The 21,245-nt window shown below is 49.4% G+C and overlaps 2 protein-coding genes across 6 annotated transcripts in view; both read left to right on the top strand.

Annotated features, from left to right (window-relative positions):
• The window catches only part of CCDC180 (coiled-coil domain containing 180), a 47,574-nt gene extending 42,632 nt beyond the window's left edge, over positions 1-4,942 (top strand). For all 4 annotated transcript variants that reach the window (XM_042480582.1, XM_042480585.1, XM_042480584.1 and 1 more), the window contains 4 exons: positions 878-989; positions 2,721-2,826; positions 3,895-4,033; positions 4,740-4,942. In XM_042480582.1, coding sequence (XP_042336516.1) covers positions 878-989; positions 2,721-2,826; positions 3,895-4,033; positions 4,740-4,871 — 489 coding nt within the window. In that variant the 3' untranslated portion in view covers positions 4,872-4,942. The remainder of the gene's footprint in view (positions 1-877; positions 990-2,720; positions 2,827-3,894; positions 4,034-4,739) is intronic.
• A 2,741-nt stretch (positions 4,943-7,683) lies between these two features.
• On the top strand, positions 7,684-17,869 carry GBGT1 (globoside alpha-1,3-N-acetylgalactosaminyltransferase 1 (FORS blood group)). Of its 2 annotated transcripts, none has more exons than XM_042477805.1 (7): positions 7,684-8,372; positions 9,297-9,396; positions 11,020-11,073; positions 14,593-14,643; positions 14,736-14,771; positions 15,670-15,804; positions 16,289-17,869. In XM_042477805.1, exons 1-7 carry the CDS (start codon positions 8,330-8,332, stop codon positions 16,971-16,973), a joined length of 1,104 nt encoding a protein of 367 aa, XP_042333739.1. In that variant the 5' UTR covers positions 7,684-8,329; the 3' UTR covers positions 16,974-17,869. The 2 variants fall into 2 exon arrangements, with proteins under 2 accessions (XP_042333739.1, XP_042333740.1); XM_042477806.1 differs by having other exon boundaries at positions 7,684-8,130.
• The last annotated feature ends 3,376 nt before the right edge of the window (positions 17,870-21,245 follow it).

The following is a 21,245-nucleotide window of genomic DNA, read 5'->3' on the forward strand; positions in this document are numbered from 1 at the left end:
CTTTTCTTCTCCAAGTTAAATATATCCAGTTCCTTCAGTCATTCCTCATAAGGCTAGGTTTCCAGGCCTTTGACCATCTTGGTGCCTCTCTCTAGACACATTAAAGCTTGTCCATATCCTTCCTGAACTTACAGCATTCCAGGTGAGCTTTGATCAAAGCAGAACAGAGTGGCATTATTACTTCATTTGACTTGGACACCATGATCCTGTTGATGCAGCCCAGAATTACATTAATTTCTTTTGGCAACTGCATCACACTTTTGACTTCTGCTTAGTTTGTACTCTACTGAGACCCCTAGATTCTTTTCAAATGCATGCTTCCAAGCCACGTGCCACCCATCCTCTATTTTAGTGTTTCATTTTAGATGTAGTGCCTTATCCCTGTTGAGATCTAGGACCAAAAAGGAATTAAGCCATCATAAAATGTGAAAACAGTTAAAACAAATTAAACAATAACAATTACAGAATAACCCAGCACACTATATAAGGCCTCATAAAATCTATTCTATGATTCTATGAGGCCTTATATATTGTGCTGGGTTTTTTGTTGTTGCTGTTGGTATTGTTTAATTTGTTTTAACTGGTTTCACATTTTATGATGGCTTAATTGCTTTTCAACTTTGGCATGACTTGAGTCCCAAACTGGGAAAAGGTGGGATGGATGGATATATGTGCATGCATGTGCGCGCGTGCGCGCGCGCGCACACACACACACACACACACACACACACTCTCTCTACCAGTATCTTTGGCCCTGCCCCTTCTGTTGCCTTTGGTCTCACCAGCCACTAGAATACAGCTCCCAAAAAACAAAAGAATAAATGCAAATAGTCCCTCCTCCCAATAAAGTTCCTTTTGTTACCTGTTCCTTCCCCAGGCCTGTGTCATTGAGTGTGCACAGAAGTTTGTCCTGGCGTTGGCTACCTGCACCGAGACGGTCCTGGTGGAGCTGGACCAGAGTCTCACCATTGATGATGTACAGATGGGAAGTAAGTCTGGAGGAAGCCTGGTTGGCACTGCTTACTGATGCCTCATCTCACACAAAGGAGCCCCATATGACCAGCTGAATGTTCCAAGGGCTAGTAGAAAGCCAACTACTGAGAGCTGGCACGGTGTCCTGAGGATGAACACTTGGCCCTCTTGGGCAAAGGGCAGTTTCAGGGTCCTCAACTCCTTGCTTGAGGAATGCAGAGACCATTCCTCTCAACCCTTACCCCGCTCCCCCTTCTGCTGAGTTTGACGGCCTGAGTCGAGAGCTGCCTCTGGTCACCCAGCTACAGTCTAGAACAGTGATTCCCAAAGGGAGTGGTAACCCCCCTTTTTGGGGGGAATCACTGCTCTAGACTGTAGCTGGGTGACCAGAGGCAGCTCTAGACTAGCTGGATGACCAGAGGCACTCCAGGGGCGATGGAAAGATCCAAGGAGGCGGTGAGGAGGAAAGAGGGCATTAGGGGTGCAGTGAGGGAAATGGGGTGGCAGGGGTCTTCAGTCAAAGTATTGGTGTACAAGAAAGACAAGAGGAACCAGCAGATTTCAAGACCATGGTAGGTATGAGGGTTGCATGAAACTTCTTTTCAGGCTCACTTAAAACCACAACCCAGCCTCGCTAATTTCTTGCAGTGATGTCTCCCACTCTTCACTTGCCTGCACAATCTCACTGTCTTGGCTACATCTTTCATTAATGGTGGAGATTGGGAAACTCTTGAAAGGCTTTGGTGCAGAATATCACTTCTATGGTTCGGAGTGGCACCATTTTGGGACGTCGCAGTGGGAGAGAAGCAGCAGCAAAAAGGGGCTTTCAGATTTGGATTCAGATTTCAGACTGTGCTTAAGCTTTGTGAGTTTTACTGAGGCTCATCTGTCAGGTTGGAGCTGCTCTGCTGCTCCTGTTTTCTTTCATCAGACAGGCTGAGAGAAGAGGCAACAGAAGAAGTCATTTTTGTGCACGTGTGTGTGTGTGTGTGCACACGTGTGTAGGGGGAACGTGTGAAGCTGTGTGGGGTGGACATATCTGGTGAAGGAGAGGGGAAGTATCTGGGGTCAGTTCTTGGAAAGAGTCCTTCACCTTGCAGCAGTTCCTGTAGTCAAAATCTCTCCAGTCCAGGGAATGTGACCTCGGTAAACCCCCAACTCACACATTGGCTGTGCCCATCTCAGCCCCAACAAAGAAGGGTTAAGAGTCCTTCCTCACCAGGGAGAAGCTTCTCCCTTTGCACCTGGTCAGCTTGCGAGCAGCAACTGACCAGCTGGCTGAGCAGTGACCAAGAGGCCTCTTGTCCACACTGGCCCTTACTGGAGGAGTGCAATAGGCGAGAGACTTCTTTGTTGTTGTTCAGCCAGCTTGCTTGGTTCCTGCTCCCAGGGTAACCAGATGCCAAGGGAGCAGTGATGAGATTTCCTGCAGATCCCCTTGGGGTTTTCCTGCATTTCCAGCAGGGTTTAGGGGGGGGGGTGAGACTGGTCTCCTTCTCCTCTGTCTATCACAGCTGGGTTTTCATGGAAACAAAACAAGTTTCACCATTAGAAGAACATATCTTAGATGTAATGTCACAAGCTACTGACTTGCAGAACTGTCTCTTTTTTGACCTCTGGAGGGTCCAGGACAGTTTGGGACCTGAGCAGAGGCAAGGGGGAGAGGAGGCCCAGGGGGGCCACAGAGCACCAGAAAGCACAGATCTGGCTCCTTCCTATATCTCTAAAATCTGCTCGCCCTTTTTCAGAAATAGAGAACCCCCGAGAGAAGACCAGCACCCTCATACGCCGCAAGAAAGCTGGCCTGTCCTTGGAGATGGAGGAGTGCCGCCTCTTGGTGGAGCGGGGGAGCAGGTAACCTGGCCTAGTCAGCAAAAGGAAGGGGAAGAGCATCCCATGTGGGCCCTGGGCCTCATGCCCACCATGGCATCTCCTTGGGAAGCACGGAGGGGGGATTTATTTTCTACAAGGGAAAAGAACCCACCCTTTAAAAGACTGCTTTACATTTATATGTCTAGGGAGGATGTGTGTGTGTGTATGCATGTGCCCAACTAGGAAGTGGAGCGATACTGGCTGGGCAGTGCCAGATTCTGCATGCGATAAGGTTTTAGTGTAAGCAAAGGCTGCAATGCTAGAAAGATTACAAAAGTGTGATAGGGTAGAGAGTAGCCCAGCTCCACAGCGGTTTGGAAGGCAATGCTATTTTAGTGTGACGAGGCCCTGAGTGCCTGGCTGAGCACTGTGCAGGGCTGCCACGTGCATGCATGCATGCATGCATCTCTTCTTGTAGGTGCCTCCCTCACTCTGGTCTGTGCATAGGAGTGAGTATGTGCTTGGGGGGGGGGGTTAGATTTTTATCCACTCAGACTTTGAAGCTCATCCATCACCCCCTTCAAATGCACTGAGGGACCAAATGGAATGGATCAGTATCCTTTAACCTCCTCCCTGCAAAACCTTCTGTGGCTCCTGTGCAAACTAAGCATGGTGCTTTGATTGTGTACTCCTGCATGACTGGGGGTTGGACTGGATGGCCCTTGGGGTTTCTTCCAACTCTATGATTTTGTGACTTTACATCAGATCCATGGCTGGCATCCTGTTACTTAGTCTCAGCAGAATAGGCCCATTCAATCAATTGTTTAATGGGGAGTTAACATGCACATAAATCACATTGATTCATTTGGTCTAAAATAGGATTTAGGCCAATGTGTGTCATTCTGCAGGGCAGGCAGGTTGGGAAGGGAAATGCAATCCCTTGCTTCCTGCTTGGACTTATGGTGGGTGGGGAGGGGGAGATTTCGTTGCAGCAAGGTATGGCTGGGTTGAATTGCCCTTGTATAAATTGAAACAGGGGAATTGCTCGTTGTATCTTCCAACTCATTTAATTGTCCATGCACTTTTTCTTCCTTTGCTTGTATTTTTAAGGACTTGGCCTGGCCTTCCCAGAACCACCCTGGTGGGTCTCCCAAACCAAATTATCTGGCGAGAAACAGCTTCTGTGACAACAGCCAAGACCACCTTGGGTCATATGGCTGCCGTAGAAGAGAGAGATGCAGTTTACAGGGTAGGAAATGGGGGATGGAATCGCTGCAGCTGACGTTTGTAGGCATTGCCTTGTCCTTGGTGGGACACCTGTCTCAGTTGGGCAGGGCTGTGGGGGAATGTGGCTCTGCGCGAATCCTCGGCAGCAGCACCAAAGCACCTGAGAGATGCCTGAGGAGACCAAGGGGCAGCCTTTCTCTGTGGCCAGGGAGAAGGAACCACTGCAGGGGGACTGTATTTGTTAAATTTCTCCCCTGAATTTCTGTAGAGAGGTACCAGCCTCCCTCGATGCCTGCAACTTTGTTTGCAAGTGCACACCACAATTCCTGCAGAATTACAGCCTAACCCTTGGGAGGGTTTGCTGGTCTCCCTCCTGTCCCATCCCATCCTGTGAGGGATCTGAGGCTGTGGGAGTAGTTGTCACAAATGGAGCTTCTCCCCTTCTAAAGGAAAACCTTTGGCAAGCAGTACATGGTACAGTTAGTTCTTTGGACTACAGCTCCCAGATGTTTAAGGCCACCAAAGGGTGATCAAAGGCTGCTCCCAGAGAGGCAGCTGCTTCTCCTAGCGCTTTGGGTGAAAGGAAGGCTTGCTTGCATCTCCCTTCCCTTTGTAGATCCTCTGTGGGAAGGGAACAGGCGTGGGAAGGCATGGTGATGGGGGGCAGCAAAGGAAGGAAGGTGCAGTAGCAGGAGGGCTCTCTTTTGTCTCCTTCTTGGGCTGTGCAGAAGTTCAAGCAAATACTGGAAGGGGAGTTTGCCAGGATCAAGGAGGAGAGCACAGCCCATCTCCTGAAGGCCCAGCACTGGGCAGACTGGTGGAAGAAGTCTGTGCAGAAAATCAAGCAGCTCTATGCCTAAATCCCATCAACACCCCTCCCTTCACCCCATGGTTTGCATATATTTTTATCTAGAGAAAAACAAATACATTATTTTAGAAATCATGCTGTGGTGGTGATATTTTTGGTTGTGTTCTGGGGTGGTGGGTCTGTGTTCTTCCAAGCCTCCAACCTGTTGAGCTGCTCAGGTGCTGCTCCCCTGCATGATAAGCAACCCTCCTGCCTTTGCCGGCTCAGTCTCCCAGGGTTGTCTGCTCTGATGGCAGCATCATTCCAGGTCCCCAAGCAGAGGCCTTCCCATTGCTTGCCACTCGGGCCACTTGATGTTGAACTGGAGATGCCACTGGGATTTTGAACTCAGGCCCTTGGGGGCAAGTGAGGAGGCAGAAGGAGGTAAGTTTGTGTTTTGGGGGCCAGAGCCACTTGTGTGCCTGTGCTGTTTGGAAGGCTTGTCTGGTGCATGTGCTTGTTTCTGGCCATGCACATCACCTGAGCACATGAGGTAAGGGGATGGGGCTTGGTTGGGAGGCTAGAAGCCATGAGCTGTATATAGCTGCCACCTCAGTTTCAGGAGCTCAGTGAACAGTAAAAGGTAAATAGATAGTTTGTGGAGGAGATTATGAAGGGGAGGACTGGAGAGCTATGCTGCTGCCATGAGGCAATGAACATGGATGACGAGTTGCTGCAGTGTTTGTGCCATGTTTGTTTTCCTGCCAGAGGGTCTGCCATGCTGTACTTGCTCCAGGTGGAAGCTGTTTGCCTTACTGGTACAGCAACTTCGGACCCATGTCTCACTTTGACCCACTTTGACTTAGCAGCGAGGGTGAAACTTTTTGGGGAAAAGTGGAGCAGGCTCTTTTGGAAGCAGAAGAAGTGGGGGATGCCTCTGAAGAGGGCAAGGATTCCAAACCACAGGAGGAAAATCCTGGAGGCATGTGACACATAGAAGCAGACCTTCAAGCTTGGAGCTACACAACCAATTCTAAGCTCTCCCCTTCATCAGTGACTGCGATGCAAAGGAACGGGGACAAGTGCCTCTGGGCCCTGAGGACACGGAGCCATGGTTGTTTCTGGGGATGGAAGAGCAAAGGGTTGGGGTTTGATAAGATGACTTGAGAGGAGTGTGAAGGTCAATGATGTAACAGGGAGGTTGACATGGTGCATCAAACCCACTGACCATTACCCCTTCTTTCTGATCCATGTGGAAACAAGTGTGGTAAGATAAGTTATGTCAACCCTGAGGCAAAACCTATCCTGGGTTTTCTTGGCAAGATTTGTTCAGCGGGTGTTTGGCCTTGTCTTCTTCTGAGGCTGAGAGTGTGAGCTGCATAAGGTCACTCAGTGGGTTTCCATGGCTGGACAGCAGGGATTTGAACCCTGCTCTCCACAGTCATTGCCCTATGCTCAAACCACAACACTATGCAGGCTCTCCACTTCAGTAGATGATACCAGCAGACAAATGTTGGCCTCTTGTACCATGTTCTGTTAGTTCATGAAGAATGCCTTGCAAGAGGTGGGTTGTGTCTTACAGTAGCCGGCAAGAATGCATTTGCTAGGAGTCTTGCAAATCTCATCAGAGGAGCCTTACACTGAATTACTTGGCGGAGTCTCCAGTGCTGGAGAGGGCAGGGCAACACCAAGGACTGGGGCAATGCTTTCAAAGGATACAGAGGGAGCTGGGCCAGTGGGCAGAAAAAGCCACAACATAGAATCAGCTGGAGGGAGTGCTCCATGGCCTCAGGTGGCTGTACACCAGGGGAGGGCAAAGTGCAGCCCTCCACAGCTGTTTTTGTGGCCTCTGGAGATACCTACAGTTTTTAAATAATTGTATTAAAATTTTACAATTTAAAAAAACCCATAGGAGCCTATAACTGCACGACTGAGTAACAAAATGAGCTTCAACAGGGAGAAGTGTAAGGTGCTGCACTTAGGAAGAAAAAATGAAACACAGAGATATAGGATGGGGGACACCTGGCTGAATGAGAGACTTACATGTGTGAAAGGGATCTAGGAGTCCTAATAGACCACAAGTTGAACATGAGTCAACCATGTGATGTGGCAGCTAAAAAGGCCAATGCGATTTTAGGTTGCATCAAAGGAAGTATAGTGTCTAGAACTAATAGTGCCACTCTATTCTGCTCTGGTCAGGCCCCACCTGGAATATTGTGGGCAGTTCTGGGCACCACGATTCAAAAAGGACATTGAGAAACTGGAGCCATGTGTCCAAAGGAGGGCGACTAAAATGGTGAAGGGTCTGGAAACCATGAAGCCCTACGAGGAAGGACTTAAAGAGCTGGGGATGTTTAGCCTGGAGAAGAGAAGGCTAAGAGGTGATATGATAGCCCTGTTTAAATACTTGAAGGGATGCCATATTGAGGAGGGAGCAAGCTTGTTTTCTGCTGCTCCAGAGACTAGGACCTGGAACAATGGATGCAAGCTACAGGAAAAGAGATTCCAGCTCTACATTAGGAGGGACTTCCTGAGAGTCAGGGCTGTCTGACAGTGGAACACATTCATTCCCAAGGAAAGTGGTGGAGTCTCCTCCTTTGGAGGCCTTTAAACAGAGGCTCGGTGGCCATCTGTCACTGGGGCTGCTTTGACGGAGAGTTCCTGCATGGCAGAAGGGGGCTGGACTGGGTGCCCTTCTTGGGGTCTCTCCCAACTCTAGGCTTCTAACAGCAGCCCTGATGGCCCTCTGGGGGCTCCTGAAAGGGCGGGAGCGGGGCTGAGCCTCCTGGCCCTGCTCCGGGCGAAGACGCGGCAGGAAGAGGGCCGCCCAGGGGATGCCGCCCGCCCGGCGGGGCACGAAGGCAGCGCTGCCCTCCTTCCTCCGCAGAGCCTCCAAGGCAGCAGCCAGGCATCCTTCCTTCCTGCCCCAGAGAGAGTGACCCAAGATCCCCGGAACTGGGGGCCCCGGACCCCGAGGCTCCTGCAGCGGGGCAGCAGGGCGCCCTGGTCAGTCAGAAGGGGCCACTCTTGGTGGGGAGGGAGGAAGAGCCCCTGAAAGCCCTGGATCCCGGGGGATGCCTCTCCTCTGGGCAGCCGCCTCTCCTTCGCAGGCTTTTAGCATCCTTCTGCCAGAAGAAAGGAGAAGCCGAGATGCCCTTTCCTGGGCGACAGACCCCTTCCTTCCTTCCTTCCTTCCTTCCTTTTCCCCGGAGGAAGGGAGGAGGCAAGGAAGGAGCCCCACACCCCGCCGCCGCCCTTCTTGCCCAAGAGCGAAAGCGAAAGCCGGCGCCGGGAGCCTGGCGGGCAGAAGGTCGGTCGGAGCCAGGGAGGCGGTAAGAGCAGGCTCCCAGAGTCCAGACTGGCCCCTGGCCAGGGCTCCTCTGCCTTCCTCGGAGACCTCCTTTGCCAGCCTCTGGCCAACCTCCGAAGAGGAAGACTTGGCCAAACCTGGAGGCAGCAACCCAGGCAGCAAAGCCAGCTCCAGGCTTCTTCAACATCTGGGTTGGCAAATCTGGGGTGGCTTGCTCTGGCATGACAAAGAGGGCAGAAGGGCTTCTAAAGAAAGCACAGGCCGGTGGGTGTTGTGTGTTGTGTGTGTTGGGAGGGTTGTGATGATGGAGGAGGAAGCCGGCTGGAAGGGAAGTGTTCATTGTATGCCCCGCGAAAGGACAAAACACACAAACTACTCTTCAGCCCTGTTTAAATACTTGAAGGGATGTCATATTGAGAAGGAATAAGCTTGTTTTCTGCTGCTTCAGAGACTAGGACCCAGAACAATAGATGCAGAAAAAGAGATTCCAGCTCAGCGTTAGGAGGAACTTCCTGAGAGTAAGGGCTGTTCGACTGGAACAAACTCCTTCCTCGGAGTGTAATGGAGTCTCCTTCCTTGGAGGCTGTCTTTAAGCAGAGGCTGGATGGCCATCTGTCAATAGGGATGCTGTGATTGAGAGTTCCTGCATGGCAGAAGAATGGGGCTGGACTTGATGGCCCTTGCGGTCTCTTCCAACTCTAGGATTCTAGGATTCTATGACATCCAAAATGGTTTGTCTGCACAATGGAGCCCCCAGCAGTCTTGTTCAGGGCTGGGCAGCCTCCATAGGGCTGATGGGAGCTGCAGTCCCAGAGCACATGGAGGGCCACCTCCAGTCTCCTTTCTTGCATCACAGACCTCTTGCCACCTTCCATGGTCCAGAGGTTTTCTCTCCCCTTCCTTCCCCCCCCCCAAAAAAAAACATCCATCCTCCCTGCAGCAGGGACAACATAGTCTTCCTCCATCCTTCTCTACAAACCATTATGCACAAATAACAAATGCTGCACTACCAGTTTGCCTGGAACATGCAGCGTGGCTGGCATTTGTGATTTTGCCACCCACAGGAAGACCCTGAGCCCTCACCAGGTGGGTGCCAAGGGGCTTGTGGTGGAGGGTGAGGGACAGGGAGACACCAGCAGTTTCCTTGCTGGATCCTGTGAGGTTTCACTGAGCGTTTCCTTCTTCCAGGAACCAGGAAAATGTTGGGCAGAGAGGCCATGCTGGGTCTAAAACTGTTGCGGCTTCTTCCCCTGGGACTTTGCTTCATCGCTGTGCCTGTACTTGTCTGGTGAGTCTCCCTTCCAAACTGTGCCCTCTTTCCTCCAAGACGGTGCTGGGGACAAGCTACAGGCTCCCGGGTCTCCCTCATCCACATTGAGAGGGCTCCCATCCTCAACTCATGGTTTTGCCCCTTCTCTTGAGTAAAGTGGCGAAAACCCTTGTTGAATGCCTGGGCAGGAAAACTCTAGGTTTTACCCTTGACTTATCCACAGGTCATATCAAAATCCATAATTCTGACCCCAAAACCTAATCTTGACTTATACATATACGTAAGAATATATAGGGTAAGATTCGGTTTGCTCACTCTCATCCAGTTTGTTACTGGCAGCAGTCGCTTGTTTAGTACAGAGACAACGTCCATCAGGGACGTAGTCAGGATTTTAGGAAGGGGGGTCCAGACTAAGTGCCACCATTATAATGGGGCTGGGGGCAGCGCAGCAGCACACACCATTCATTTTTCTAATGGAAGGGGGGGCCGGACCCCAAGATCCCCCCCTTGGCTATGTCCCTGCGTCATGGAAACAGATGGAATGGAGAGAGGGTAACCAGCCCACTCTCAAAGAGGGTAACCAGCCCTTGCCCTCACCCCACCCGCAAAGTGGCTCCCTCAAGGGGCAACCCCAGCTATTGGCCACTCAGGCAGCCCCTTATGCCCCTCTTCGGGCCAAAGAGGAGATGGTGGCAACGCTGGCACAGAACCGAGGAGCATGGCACCTGCTGCTGTAGGGGAGCAGATGGTCTTCCCAGGAGACAGGGGCGTCTCTTAGGCAAGAGAGGCCACAGCAAGTGGATGATGGGGCCAGCAGTAGACCTCTGGAGCAGAGATGGTGGTGCGCTGACTGGTCATGTGAATGTCCATTAGTAGGCTGACCATATTTTCTTCAGACAGAAACAGGACATTGGGATGGCAAAAACAGGGCAGGGTTATGTAATGCCCGTATTCATGAAGAGGTACAATGGACCCTTGTGATCCGCTGGGGTTTGGTTCCAGGACACCCCCCCCCCCCCCGTGAATAACAGAATCCATGTATGCTCAAGTCCCATTAAATACAGTGGCATAGCAAAATGGTGTCCCTTTTTTAAAATGAAAGTTTGATACTTGAAATTTATACGTCTTTTTAATATTCTCATGCCGTGGATGCTTGAATCCGTGCATAAAAAATCTGTGTATAAGGAGGGCCAACTGTAAGATGATCACAAGTTTTATGACATGAACAAATTGAGCTAACAATTGTTCTTAAGTGACAGAACACATACAAAATTGGGTAGGCATTGTATTTCACCACAATCGCACCATGAATATTTCTCCTATGAAGTAATCTTACTCAGCACATTTCAGTTTTCCATCACCTTCTCATAAAACTTCTCACACTCCACGACACAATTTTTTCTTACAACCACAATTTCGAATAGGGATCTTCAAACCATTTTCATAACATAACAGCATATTTTTCTTGAAAATGAAACAAAATTGACATTTGTATTAAATCAATGGGACGGTCTAAAAAAAATGGGGGGGGGAAGTATTGTTCCATTTAAAATGGTACATGTGCTCAGCCTATCCATTAGGCTATTTTTAAGGCCTGTCTTACATCTCTGAACCCCCTCCTTGTCCTCCTTCTTGTTGCAGGTTTTTGAGCCCTGTCTACTACCTTCCATTTTACCTTCCCTGCCCAGAGATCTTGTAAGTATCCTTTGGCTGCCCAAAATGGTTCTTTGGGGTCGGCTTCTTGTCCTGGCTTCCTTTTAAAATATATGCTTATCTGGCAAACAGGAACAGGGAAGGCAGCTCCAGTGCCAGTTCTGTCAAAGCCATGGCCAGCCATCTCCCAATGACGCCTCTCTTGTTCTGCCATGTCTGCTCAGTTTTCTGATTCAAAACTAGGAGTTTTGGGCATAGGCTGAAGGCTCTTGCGGTGTTAAAGCAACATTAAATGTGGTTAAATGTTCAGTGGAAATACTTAGCTGTCCAGGCAGAGGGGAAAAAACTCATGGCTCCATATCCAAGTGCCTGGGTTGTCTCCCTCTTAGACACCCTGGTGGGCATCCATCTGCTGGTGTCCCTGCTGCCAGCTGGTGTGTACATGCATGGGCTAGATGGACACAGTCTGTGTGCTCCAAGACAGGTCCCTTGTTTCACAGAGACCCGTTGGGCTGGATCCACTTGCCTTTCCCATCCCTTCTGTCTGGGTTGACCAGCAGCCTGACTCAGGGCAAGGTGGCTTCTGGTGGGTTTTTGCTGGATAGAGCAAGAAGCAGTTTGGTGGGGGGCTGTGTGGGTTCCTCTGTGTGATTTCATTTGACAGAGTTCCTGGATCCATCATGTCTATATAGTTGCCAACCTCTATCCTCCAGGCTTCACAGGGGACCTCCTACTCTTGCCCTCCAAAAACCCAGTCAGACTTCTCCATGCCATGACTGGTTTGGGTTTTTGGAGGGCAGTGTCAACCTGGATTATTTCTGTTGTGTGGACGCAACTTTAGTGAGGACCTGGGAAACAACTCTCCTGTATTGAATTTCTTTATATTGCCCCAGTGAAAGCTCTGGGATACTCTGTCTGTGTGTGAAGGATGGAGGCTGCTGTGACCCCTTAGAGGGAGGCAGACACTTGCCAGCCCTTCTCTGGATGTTGTCCACTTCAAAATCATTGTGCCTCAATCCATGGTCTTAAAACATACATTTTGAATGATGGAGGACTAGGGGAGAAATCAAGTGGAGTTCGCCTTGAAATACAGCATTTTAAGAAGAGGCTGGATTGCGAGAAGATGGCAGCCCAAAGATCCCACAGAGGGTCAGGATCTGCTGCAATTTTTACTTGTATACAGCCCTGGATGTCTTGTGATAAAAGGGAAAGATGGAAACATTTTAATGAATAAATCGACTGTGCCTCCCTTTTTGATCTCTTTCTGTTGGCAGGATAAGATCTTTTCATCTAAATAGACCTTTGGTCTTCAGCTAGATGGGGCAGAAGGCTCTTTCAATGGAGTTTGCTGTGTTTTTGTCTCTTAAACATGCCCTACGTGTCTTGAAATATTTTAGTAAGATAATTAAAACAAAACTTGACATTTGTAACATATATCGTTTAAAATGTATCCTGTTTTAACCAGCACTGTAAACTACCTTGGGTCCACATTGGGAGAAAAATAAGATACATAGCCAGCCTTCGACTTTTGCAGGGCTAACCTCCACAGATTCTATTATTTGCAAGTTTGCCACCATCTGGCCACAGTCACTTTCCTCCCGCTTTCCAGGACGGAGACTTGGGTGTTGTAGCCCATAGAGAAAGGAATGTAGACTGAGGTAAGGCCTCCAGGCCTAGCCGGTCCTGTGTTCCTGTATCTGTGGGCTGAGAAGAACAGGAAGGGTGCTGTCCAGGAAAGCTGCCAACAGAGAAACTGATAAGACTGAGATAGGCAAATGGAAACAAGTGCAAAGCTTTGCAGCAGCAAGGAAACAGTTCTAAGAGCACACTACCAGTCCAATGCCCAATAGAGCAAAACCAGAAGCCAGTCCAGAGTCCAGGGTTCCAGAGAGCAGGTCAGCAAGTCCAGTTCTGGGTCAAGAGTTCCAGAGAGCAGGTCAGCAAGTCCAGTCCTGGGTCAGTAGTTCCAGAGACCAGGTCAGCAAGTCCAGTTCTGGGTCAAGAGTTCCAGAGAGCAGGTCAGCAAGTCCAGTCCTGGGTCAAGAGTTCTAGGTCAGTCCGAGGTCTAGGAAGCTAGGAGTCTGGCAGCAAAGTCCGAGGGAGTCAGAGAGAGAAGCTTTTGCCAGGGAACATTTATATTAGCCCAGTACTTAATCATGCCTACTTAGTGATTCATTTCTCATTTAACCTCCGGGATTGCCTGAGGCACACTCTTTCCGTCCTTCTTTGGCTGAAGTTAGGTACCTGCTCATCCTGCTCCTCTATGTCTCCCAGACCTGGAATCTCTTCTGGGGGGAGGCTGGGCTGCTGAGGCACAGACTCTGCTGGAGCTGGCAAATCCAAGCTATGGCCTGACTCAGCCGACTCTGTTGAAGCTGGCAGGGCAGAGCTGGAGCCCATGGTGTCCACACACCCCCAAGGCTTGAGCCCATGGTGTCCACATTCATGCAGCATCCTTGGGCTGTAGGAGGGGCAGGAGTGGGGTCTGGCCAACAGGTGTACATTCTTAATGCTTCTGAACCTTGAGACTGTCGGGTGAACTTGCGTATGGCAGCCTTTGGCTTCATGGGGTGGCAGTGATGGCAGGGTCTGGCTCCAGGCATGTATTTTTCATTCTTCAAGGAGCCCAAGGAATGGGTGCCGGGCAGCTGGACCTTGTTGCTGACTCTGCTGCTGCCCACTGTGTTTATTGTTTCCCCACTTTTGTGAGGGTCTTGTGCCCCTAACCCCTACAAATGTGGAGGGCCAACTGGGCACTGAATAAATGAATAGGCTTTGAAGGGGTTCCAGGAACCAACAGAAACTGAACCTTTTCTATCTAAAATGGATGCTGAGTAGCATTTCTAATCTCTTAAATCAAGTGATGGATTTGGGTCTCAGACAGCAAAAGACAGCTACATCCTTAGCGTCTTGTTTGCTGGACTTCCAGGCACATTTGGAATTGCTAGAAAACAGGCCCAGAAGGTGGGATGCTAGGTTTGGAAGCTCAGCGTGAAGTAGTCCTGGTCTAGACTTGGTCCCTATGGGATGGGAGATGTTTCTGCCATCCCTACCTCACTGCCACACACTGAGATTTTTCATCTATTGTCTTCTTCAGCCAGGCCTTTTCCTCATTCATCTGCTGGCGATGGGCCTTGTTGTCCATGAGCCCTGGGTGGTCAGGATGGTTGACTTGTTCACATCCTATCCCACCCTTACCCTTGTTTGTTGGAACCCAAGAGGGTTTGCAAAAGTTAAAGCAAATACAGTAAAAAGCAATTACAAAAAGAGAGTTCAAAACATACAAAAAGAAGTAATTATTAAAATGCTTGTAATGGGTGACTTTGCTATTTTTGTCCACTGACAATACTATATCTGGTTTTTATTTGCAAACCCTGCTTTTTAGAATGAGAAGTAGTTTAAACATCCATCTGTTTTCATGTCAATATACAATTCCCTTTTCCACATTGGTGGTGAGAATGTGGTTTTTCTTGTTCTGTGCATTCAAAACTACAACATGCAAAGACTCTTAGCTCCCGACCTGCAGGTAATGCTTCCCTTTTCCTCTCTCTTTCTGAGCAGTGCTATGAAACTGCAGTACCGAGGGGAGAAAATGTCTGGGCTTTTTCCACGGTAAGTGCTGATCTGCCCATCCTCCCTTTGAAAGGCTAGCTTCCTTTTTGAACTGCTCTTACATACTGCTGTTTGCTTGTTACTCTTTCCAGATTCTATTATCTTCAACCAAATGCTGTTCAACAGACGTAAGTACCCTGGAAAAATGTCTGATATTGCAAGAGGCTGAGTCATATGATTGCACTTAAATAATTTCATAAACATCTACATGGAGAAGGGATGGAAGAATTGAGGAATATGGCTTCCTTAGAGGGCGCTTATAAAAGTTATTAGGCTGTATGACTTCAGAACTATGATAATATGACTAATATCTATATATATAATATCTATATGATAATATGACTAATATCTATATCTATTGCTATCAATTTCTTCTGATTAGTAAAACTGCTTAGATGAAACCCTTTAATCCTGCAGGGTCCAGGTTCATTGAAAAAGGCCATGTTTTTCACATGCAAAGTGAGAGTTTTAGTTCCTGTTAGATAACATAACAAGGTTCTGCAGTTTGCTTTATTTTGGAGATAAAAGGACCTTGTGCCAACTAACTATTCTGTTTGTTGTTACCTGCCTGGATCCAATACAGGGAGAGGCGAGATACAAATAATAATAATAATAATAACAATAATAATAATAATAATAATCTCAATCCTTTAGCTCATTGGTGGGCCGGAGGCAGACTTTGTAGGTCTTTGAGTCATTTGTGGAAGATCAGAAAGAACCCTCCCCCTCCCTTCCTAAAGTGAGGCTTTCCTCCCTCTTAGAGGGATTTGGATGTGTGTGACAAAAAGATTTTGTATGCAGACCCCTGTTCTGTGCTTGAAAAGCAGCTCCTGGGCTGGGGATGGATTTGCTGGTCTGCCTTCTTGAGCCCCTCTTCTGCATCTGACTCCTTTTGCTGAAGCCCAGGTCCCTGCTATCCCAAAGGGTGGTCATGGCTTTTCACAGGAGGGATAGTAGCTTGATTGACCCTCCTGGGGTGTTTCCTCATGCCTTTTTTCAGCTTCTTTTTTTCCTTTGCTTCTCCAGACGCAGTGATGTACTCACAGTGACCCCCTGGCTGGCCCCCATTGTATGGGAGGGGACATTCAACTCGGACATGTTGGACGCCATGTACAAACCCTTGAACCTCACCATTGGAGTGACAGTCTTCGCTGTTGGAAAGTGAGTAGGCAGGGCAGGGGAGTCTTATGGGAGGAACCCTGGTTGTTCAAGAGTCTCCTGAAGTTTGGAGCTGTTGGCTGGAATGAGCCAATGGTATCGCCTAAATGGATTTTTATCGGGCGCTGCTGGGAAGGGGCTCCCATCTGAGTAGAGAGGCAACCAGATGGCCCTGGAGTCAGGCTACACCATGCATGGCTTTGCCCAGGTGATGCCCATTAGCACTGCCCATTGCCTGGTGGTCTTTGTCTGGTCTGCTGCCAGAGACAGGGCCAAGTGGTGAGCAAGGAGCTACTGCAGCCATGAGGAGGAGGAAGGAGAGACCACATGTTTCCCATGGGCTTCCTTTTGCCCTTGGTCCCATCCCTGCTTCAGCTGCCAGTCCAATCAGTTTGGGTCGGGGGGAGCCATTTTGTCCTTACCCTCAGGCAGCAAAATACTTCAGCCTGCACCTCTAATGATGCTCTTGATTTATTTGTTTGCTCAGATACACACAATTTGCTGGCCGTTTCTTGGAGACAGCAGAACAGTACTTCATGAGGGGCTACCGTGTGAACTATTACATCTTCACTGACAAGCCTGCGGACATCCCCACCACCCGCCTGGCAGCCGGACGAAGCCTCAACCTCCTCCCGATCAAAAAACACACGCACTGGGAAGAAATCTCCATGAGGCGGATGGAGACCATCAACCGGCACATTGCGGGGAGGGCCCACCGAGAAGTAGACTACCTCTTTTGCCTGGACATTGACATGGTCTTCAAGCACCCCTGGGGTGCCGAGACCTTTGGGGAGACAGTTGCAGCCATCCACCCAGGCTACTACAAGAACTCCCGAACTATGTTCCCTTACGAGAGGAGAAGTGTCTCCTCTGCCTTCATCTCCAGGGAGGAGGGAGACTTCTATTATGCTGGGGCAGTTTTCGGAGGTCTGGTGAAGCATATGTATGAGCTGACCCGGGCTTGCCACTCAACCATCTTAGCAGACAAGGCCAACGGCGTCATGGCAGCCTGGCAAGAGGAAAGCCACCTGAACCGCCATTTGCTGTCCCACAAGCCTTCCAAGCTCCTCTCTCCAGAGTATGTCTGGGATGAGACGAAACGCCCACCCCCTGAAATGCAGGTCGTCCGCTTCTCCACTGTGTACAAGAACCATAGGCTGGTAAGGGACTGATCCAGGTAAGAGGAGGAGAGTCCATCAGTCTGGGTCTGCAGACTCCTTGCAGATTGGGCAGTGCCTGGCGGGATCAAATAAGGACCACCATGGTGACTAAAGAGCAGGTTAGATGTGAGCCAGGTAGCCAGGGTTCAAATCTTACTTGTTCCAAAGAGTAGCTGCCGGATGAATCCAAAAACTGCTTTCCTGCTCTTATGAGGAGTTCTGAAGCAATCTTCCAATGCACAAGGCACATGTTTTTTTCATTAGAGAACATTGGGATAAATGGACATAATGTGAAAGCTGATGAAGCTGAAGTGAGATGGAAGCCCTGCCTCCCCCTTCCTGCAACTCCCCAGCTGCAAAAACGAAATGGTATATTAAAAATGCCTGGCTCTGAATTTCAGCAGCAATCTATAAAGTACATTGTTATAAAGGAAATAAAAGAGAGTGTTTCACCCATATTCTTAATCCAGTCTATCTTGGTGGTGGAAAATTGGGTCCGTGGAGGCTCCCAGGATGTGGTTCCATCATGTCATTCTACATCATCTCAGGAATTCCTCCCTCTCAGGGGCAGTCTGGCCATCCCACCTCTCCTCTCTGTGGTACGGAGGCTAGCCATCCTCCACCAACAATAGATTGGTAGCCAATCGCTCTCTCTTCAGCGGCCTATCTCCCAACACAAACCTGCTGGAGACTGAACACCCTCGGTGTGGCAGTTTGGGAGTGGGCTTTCTCTCAGTCCAGCCACCATCACAGGCCCATCTGGTGGGGTCCCAAGAGACAGGACCTTCTCAGTGGTTGCTTCTGCCCTCTGGAACCACCTTCCACAGGCGACTGGACTGGCCCCACACTGCTCTCCTGTTGCCAGCAGGCAAAAAGCCTTTTATTTAAACAAGGTTATCATGACAAAAAACCACCAAACAGTGATACCTTTATTGACCAACTGAAATGCACAGTATACTTGTTGCAAGCTTTCAAAGCTCCACTGGCTTCTTCATCAGACAAGATGTTACATACTAAACAGGAGAAAAATTAGAGATGTTAGTAAAATGCCTGCATTTTGTTGTTTCTGTCTTTAGTTAAGATGGTATGGAGAGGGTATCTTTAGCAGACTGGCTCTTCCTCCTCTGGCCATGCAGCAATATGGCAAACAAAGTCCAGGAAATTCAAATGGACTTCCAGGGAGATGTCAGGCTTGATCTGTTTGGGAACCATTTGTTTGACTGTTTTGGGTGTCCACATATCCTCAGCACTCTTCTTCAGTACCACATCTCAATTGATTTTCTTCTTATCTGCTTTCCTGACAACTCTCACATCCATAACTGCCCAGACACAACCCTATTTCAGGAGATCCACAGATGTAGACGTAATCGGAACATATGATCTCACAGCTGCTTTGGAAAGCAGTTCTGTGCCGGTGGCTCATCCAAAGCAAGTGCACCAGTGATCCACCTAGCTATGGGGTTACTTTTTGCAGACTCAGAGGGATGATTGGTGTGTGTGAAGGGTATGTGAAAGGTATCCTAGCAGGCAGGATCCTCACCATCCATGCTTATTATGCTCCTGCCCAGGGCCAAAGATTTTTTTTTACTCATATCCTTTCTCAGCAAGAGGACTTTGCAGAGGGGAAATTGGTACTTGGAGGCAACTTGGATATGGTAATGGAGATTAGCTGAAACAGACTGACACCATGCCCCACATGGACTAAACATCAATTTGATCTGTCTGGGCAGATCTCCTACCATCATTTGGTCATGTATGTAGGGAAAAGCACCCATTAGAGAGGGATTATACTTTTCAGAAAGATTTCAGTGCTCCTCTTGACTAGACCATATTTTGCTTTGCTCTTCTATATGCAGACATGTGGAGAAGGTTTCCATAGGAACACTCTAGCTGTCAGATTATGCTCCTCTTTCTTACCCCGATGTAGAACATAAGCAGAACTCATATATGGAGACTAAATGCAAAGATGGTGGCAAATCAGACACTTGTTGTCTCCAAGATCATCACAGATATTGCTAATTATTTTTATAGATAACGCACACCTAGAAACAAGTAATGCTATTAAATGGGATGCCTTTAAAGCGGTCCTCAGAAGTAGCTTTACATATGAATCTGCATATTCGTGCTCAACATAAGCATAGAGAAAGGAACTGTTAAACTGACTAGATTCCAATTTATTCATTAAAAATGAGCAATGACTTGTGACTTGTCACTCAAGGAGACAAGCCATTTTTTGTCACACACCCTGAAATTCTATCTCACACCTCAGCTTGGGAACCCTTGCCTTGGAAAGAAGGTGCATCCCTTCTTCATAGGTTTCAGATCAGTACAGATCATAGGTTTTGTGAAACCTGGTCACAGTGGGTTCCCACAGACCAGTTTCCCTACCAAATGTAGCTTATAACGTGTTTTCTTCATCAACAATGGCAAAGAGGTTGAATTGTTTCATTTCAAAATACGTGTCTACAGATCAATTTGATTTTGTGCCAAACAGGCAAATATTCTTTTAATGCCCTTTCTTTATCCCAGCTTCTTCCAGGTGGGCCTGGTGCAATAAAGTGCCCTCCGTTAAGCTGGAAATAAGTGTCAGTGCTGGGCCTCTAAGAGTTGGACTGGTGCCATGTGGGTCATCAAGCTGTGGGCCACCACCACAAGACTGCTTCTCCTAAATGAGTGGGTGGGTGCCCCTCACTCCCAGCTGAGAGAGTGGGTCAGTGGGTATGGGACTGATGTGGCCGGGCTTAGTTTGCCCTCCATGCCCAGTCCCTGAGGGGGGGCATGGCTCTGAAGGAGGAGGCTGGCATCTCTGCATGCACTCAATAGAGAACACACACATACACACCCTATGAGCACTTTGGGAATATGAAGGCAGAGAATGCCTGTTGGGGTGGCATTCAGTAAGGCTGGTGCTCACAGCTGGAGTGTCCATTGCCTCCATTGCAAGGCAAGGGAGTGGGCTGACCCACATCCAGAGGCACCCAGTGTGCCCCCCCCGGGACAATTCAATGGGGCTCCTCACTCACCATCACCTTGCATCACACCAAATGCACTCTGCCTCTTTTTTATTATTAAAAATAATCTCGCCAGCCTTTCCCGTTGCCATAGCAACCACATCCTTGCCAAAAACCAGCATGTGAGCGATTGTGCCAGGAAGCGCACAGCCGCCTCCCTCAGGCTCCCGGACACGTGTGGCTGTGGGGGGTCCTCTGGGCTCGTGTCAGCCCCAAGGGGTGGCACATGCCCTCTTTTGCTAATGGGAAGGGTCCCACTAGGCCTCCCCAGGCCTCTGGCTAATGGCAGCCTCCTCCTCCTTGCCCACAACCTTGCTTTGTCCTCAGGCGGAAGGAGAGGGAGGTGGGCAGCATCACACCTCCACTGAATTAGGCCCATGAGGTGTGTCAGTGAAGTCAGTCCCCTGCCATAATATGTCCTGGAGGCAGAATTCATCCCACAAACCAAGGGCTTACTTTTCTATGGCTTCCTCACATTAAATCCAAGGCTGTGAGATAGGCCAGGCCAAGGAGAATGCTTTCAGTCCAGCATTTCGATTATGTGTGTCAGGGAGCCAGTGCGGTGTAGTGGTTTAAGGCCTCCTGCCCCACTAGCTTTTAAACTGGTTCGCGATTTGGTTTGAACCCTGGTTCAAAGGGAGGACGTGTCCTGGAAAGGAAGGGATGAACACACGCCCTGCCGCCTCTCTCAGAAGGAAAGGGCACTCTGTGTATGCGCAGGAGCTGGGCAGGGGGGAATTGGTGTTATAGATTATTGATTATTGATTATCTTGGAGATGTCTCATCCACTTTTGGCCGCTTTTGTAATGCCCGGCGGTCGTTCTTGGGTGCCAAAGCTGCCTCCTCTCTAAGGCCCCAAATGCCTCCAGTCCCGGTTTTGGATGCTAAGCAGGGTCAGCCCTGGTCAGTTCTTGGATGGGAGGCCACCAACCAATACCTAAGCGCTGCAGGCTCTGTCTGTTGCGGAGGACGATGCCCAGCAGGTCGGATCTGGGTCCCTTAATAAGGGCTGCGTCCACACTGGTGAAATAACCCAGTTTGGCAACGCTTTGTCTGTCTCAGGGCTATGGAATTCAGGGAGTTGTAGTTTGTTGTGGGGCCCAGAGGAAAAAGCAGTGCTAAACCGGGTTATTTAACCAGTGTGGATGCAGCCAAGGAGGAAGAGTGCTGGGACTGCAAGGCCTTCCCCTTCTCCTGGCGCGCCCTCTGCACGTGCCCCGGAGCCCTCTCGTCGCGGCGCAGGGCTGGGCCTCCAGGGAGGAGCTCCGGGCGG

Source organism: Sceloporus undulatus, chromosome 7 (genome assembly GCF_019175285.1).
Source record: "Sceloporus undulatus isolate JIND9_A2432 ecotype Alabama chromosome 7, SceUnd_v1.1, whole genome shotgun sequence".
In the NCBI taxonomy this organism is placed as follows: Eukaryota; Metazoa; Chordata; class Lepidosauria; order Squamata; family Phrynosomatidae; genus Sceloporus; species Sceloporus undulatus.

Bases quoted from the DNA above. Each gene is read 5' to 3' on its own strand.
- GBGT1 (XM_042477805.1), top strand. From the start codon at position 8,330: ATGACAAAGAGGGCAGAAGGGCTTCTAAAGAAAGCACAGGCCG. The intron at 14,644-14,735 runs GTAAGTGCTGAT...TACTCTTTCCAG, and splicing joins ATGTCTGGGCTTTTTCCACG to ATTCTATTATCTTCAACCAA. The intron at 14,772-15,669 runs GTAAGTACCCTG...TTGCTTCTCCAG, and splicing joins CCAAATGCTGTTCAACAGAC to ACGCAGTGATGTACTCACAG.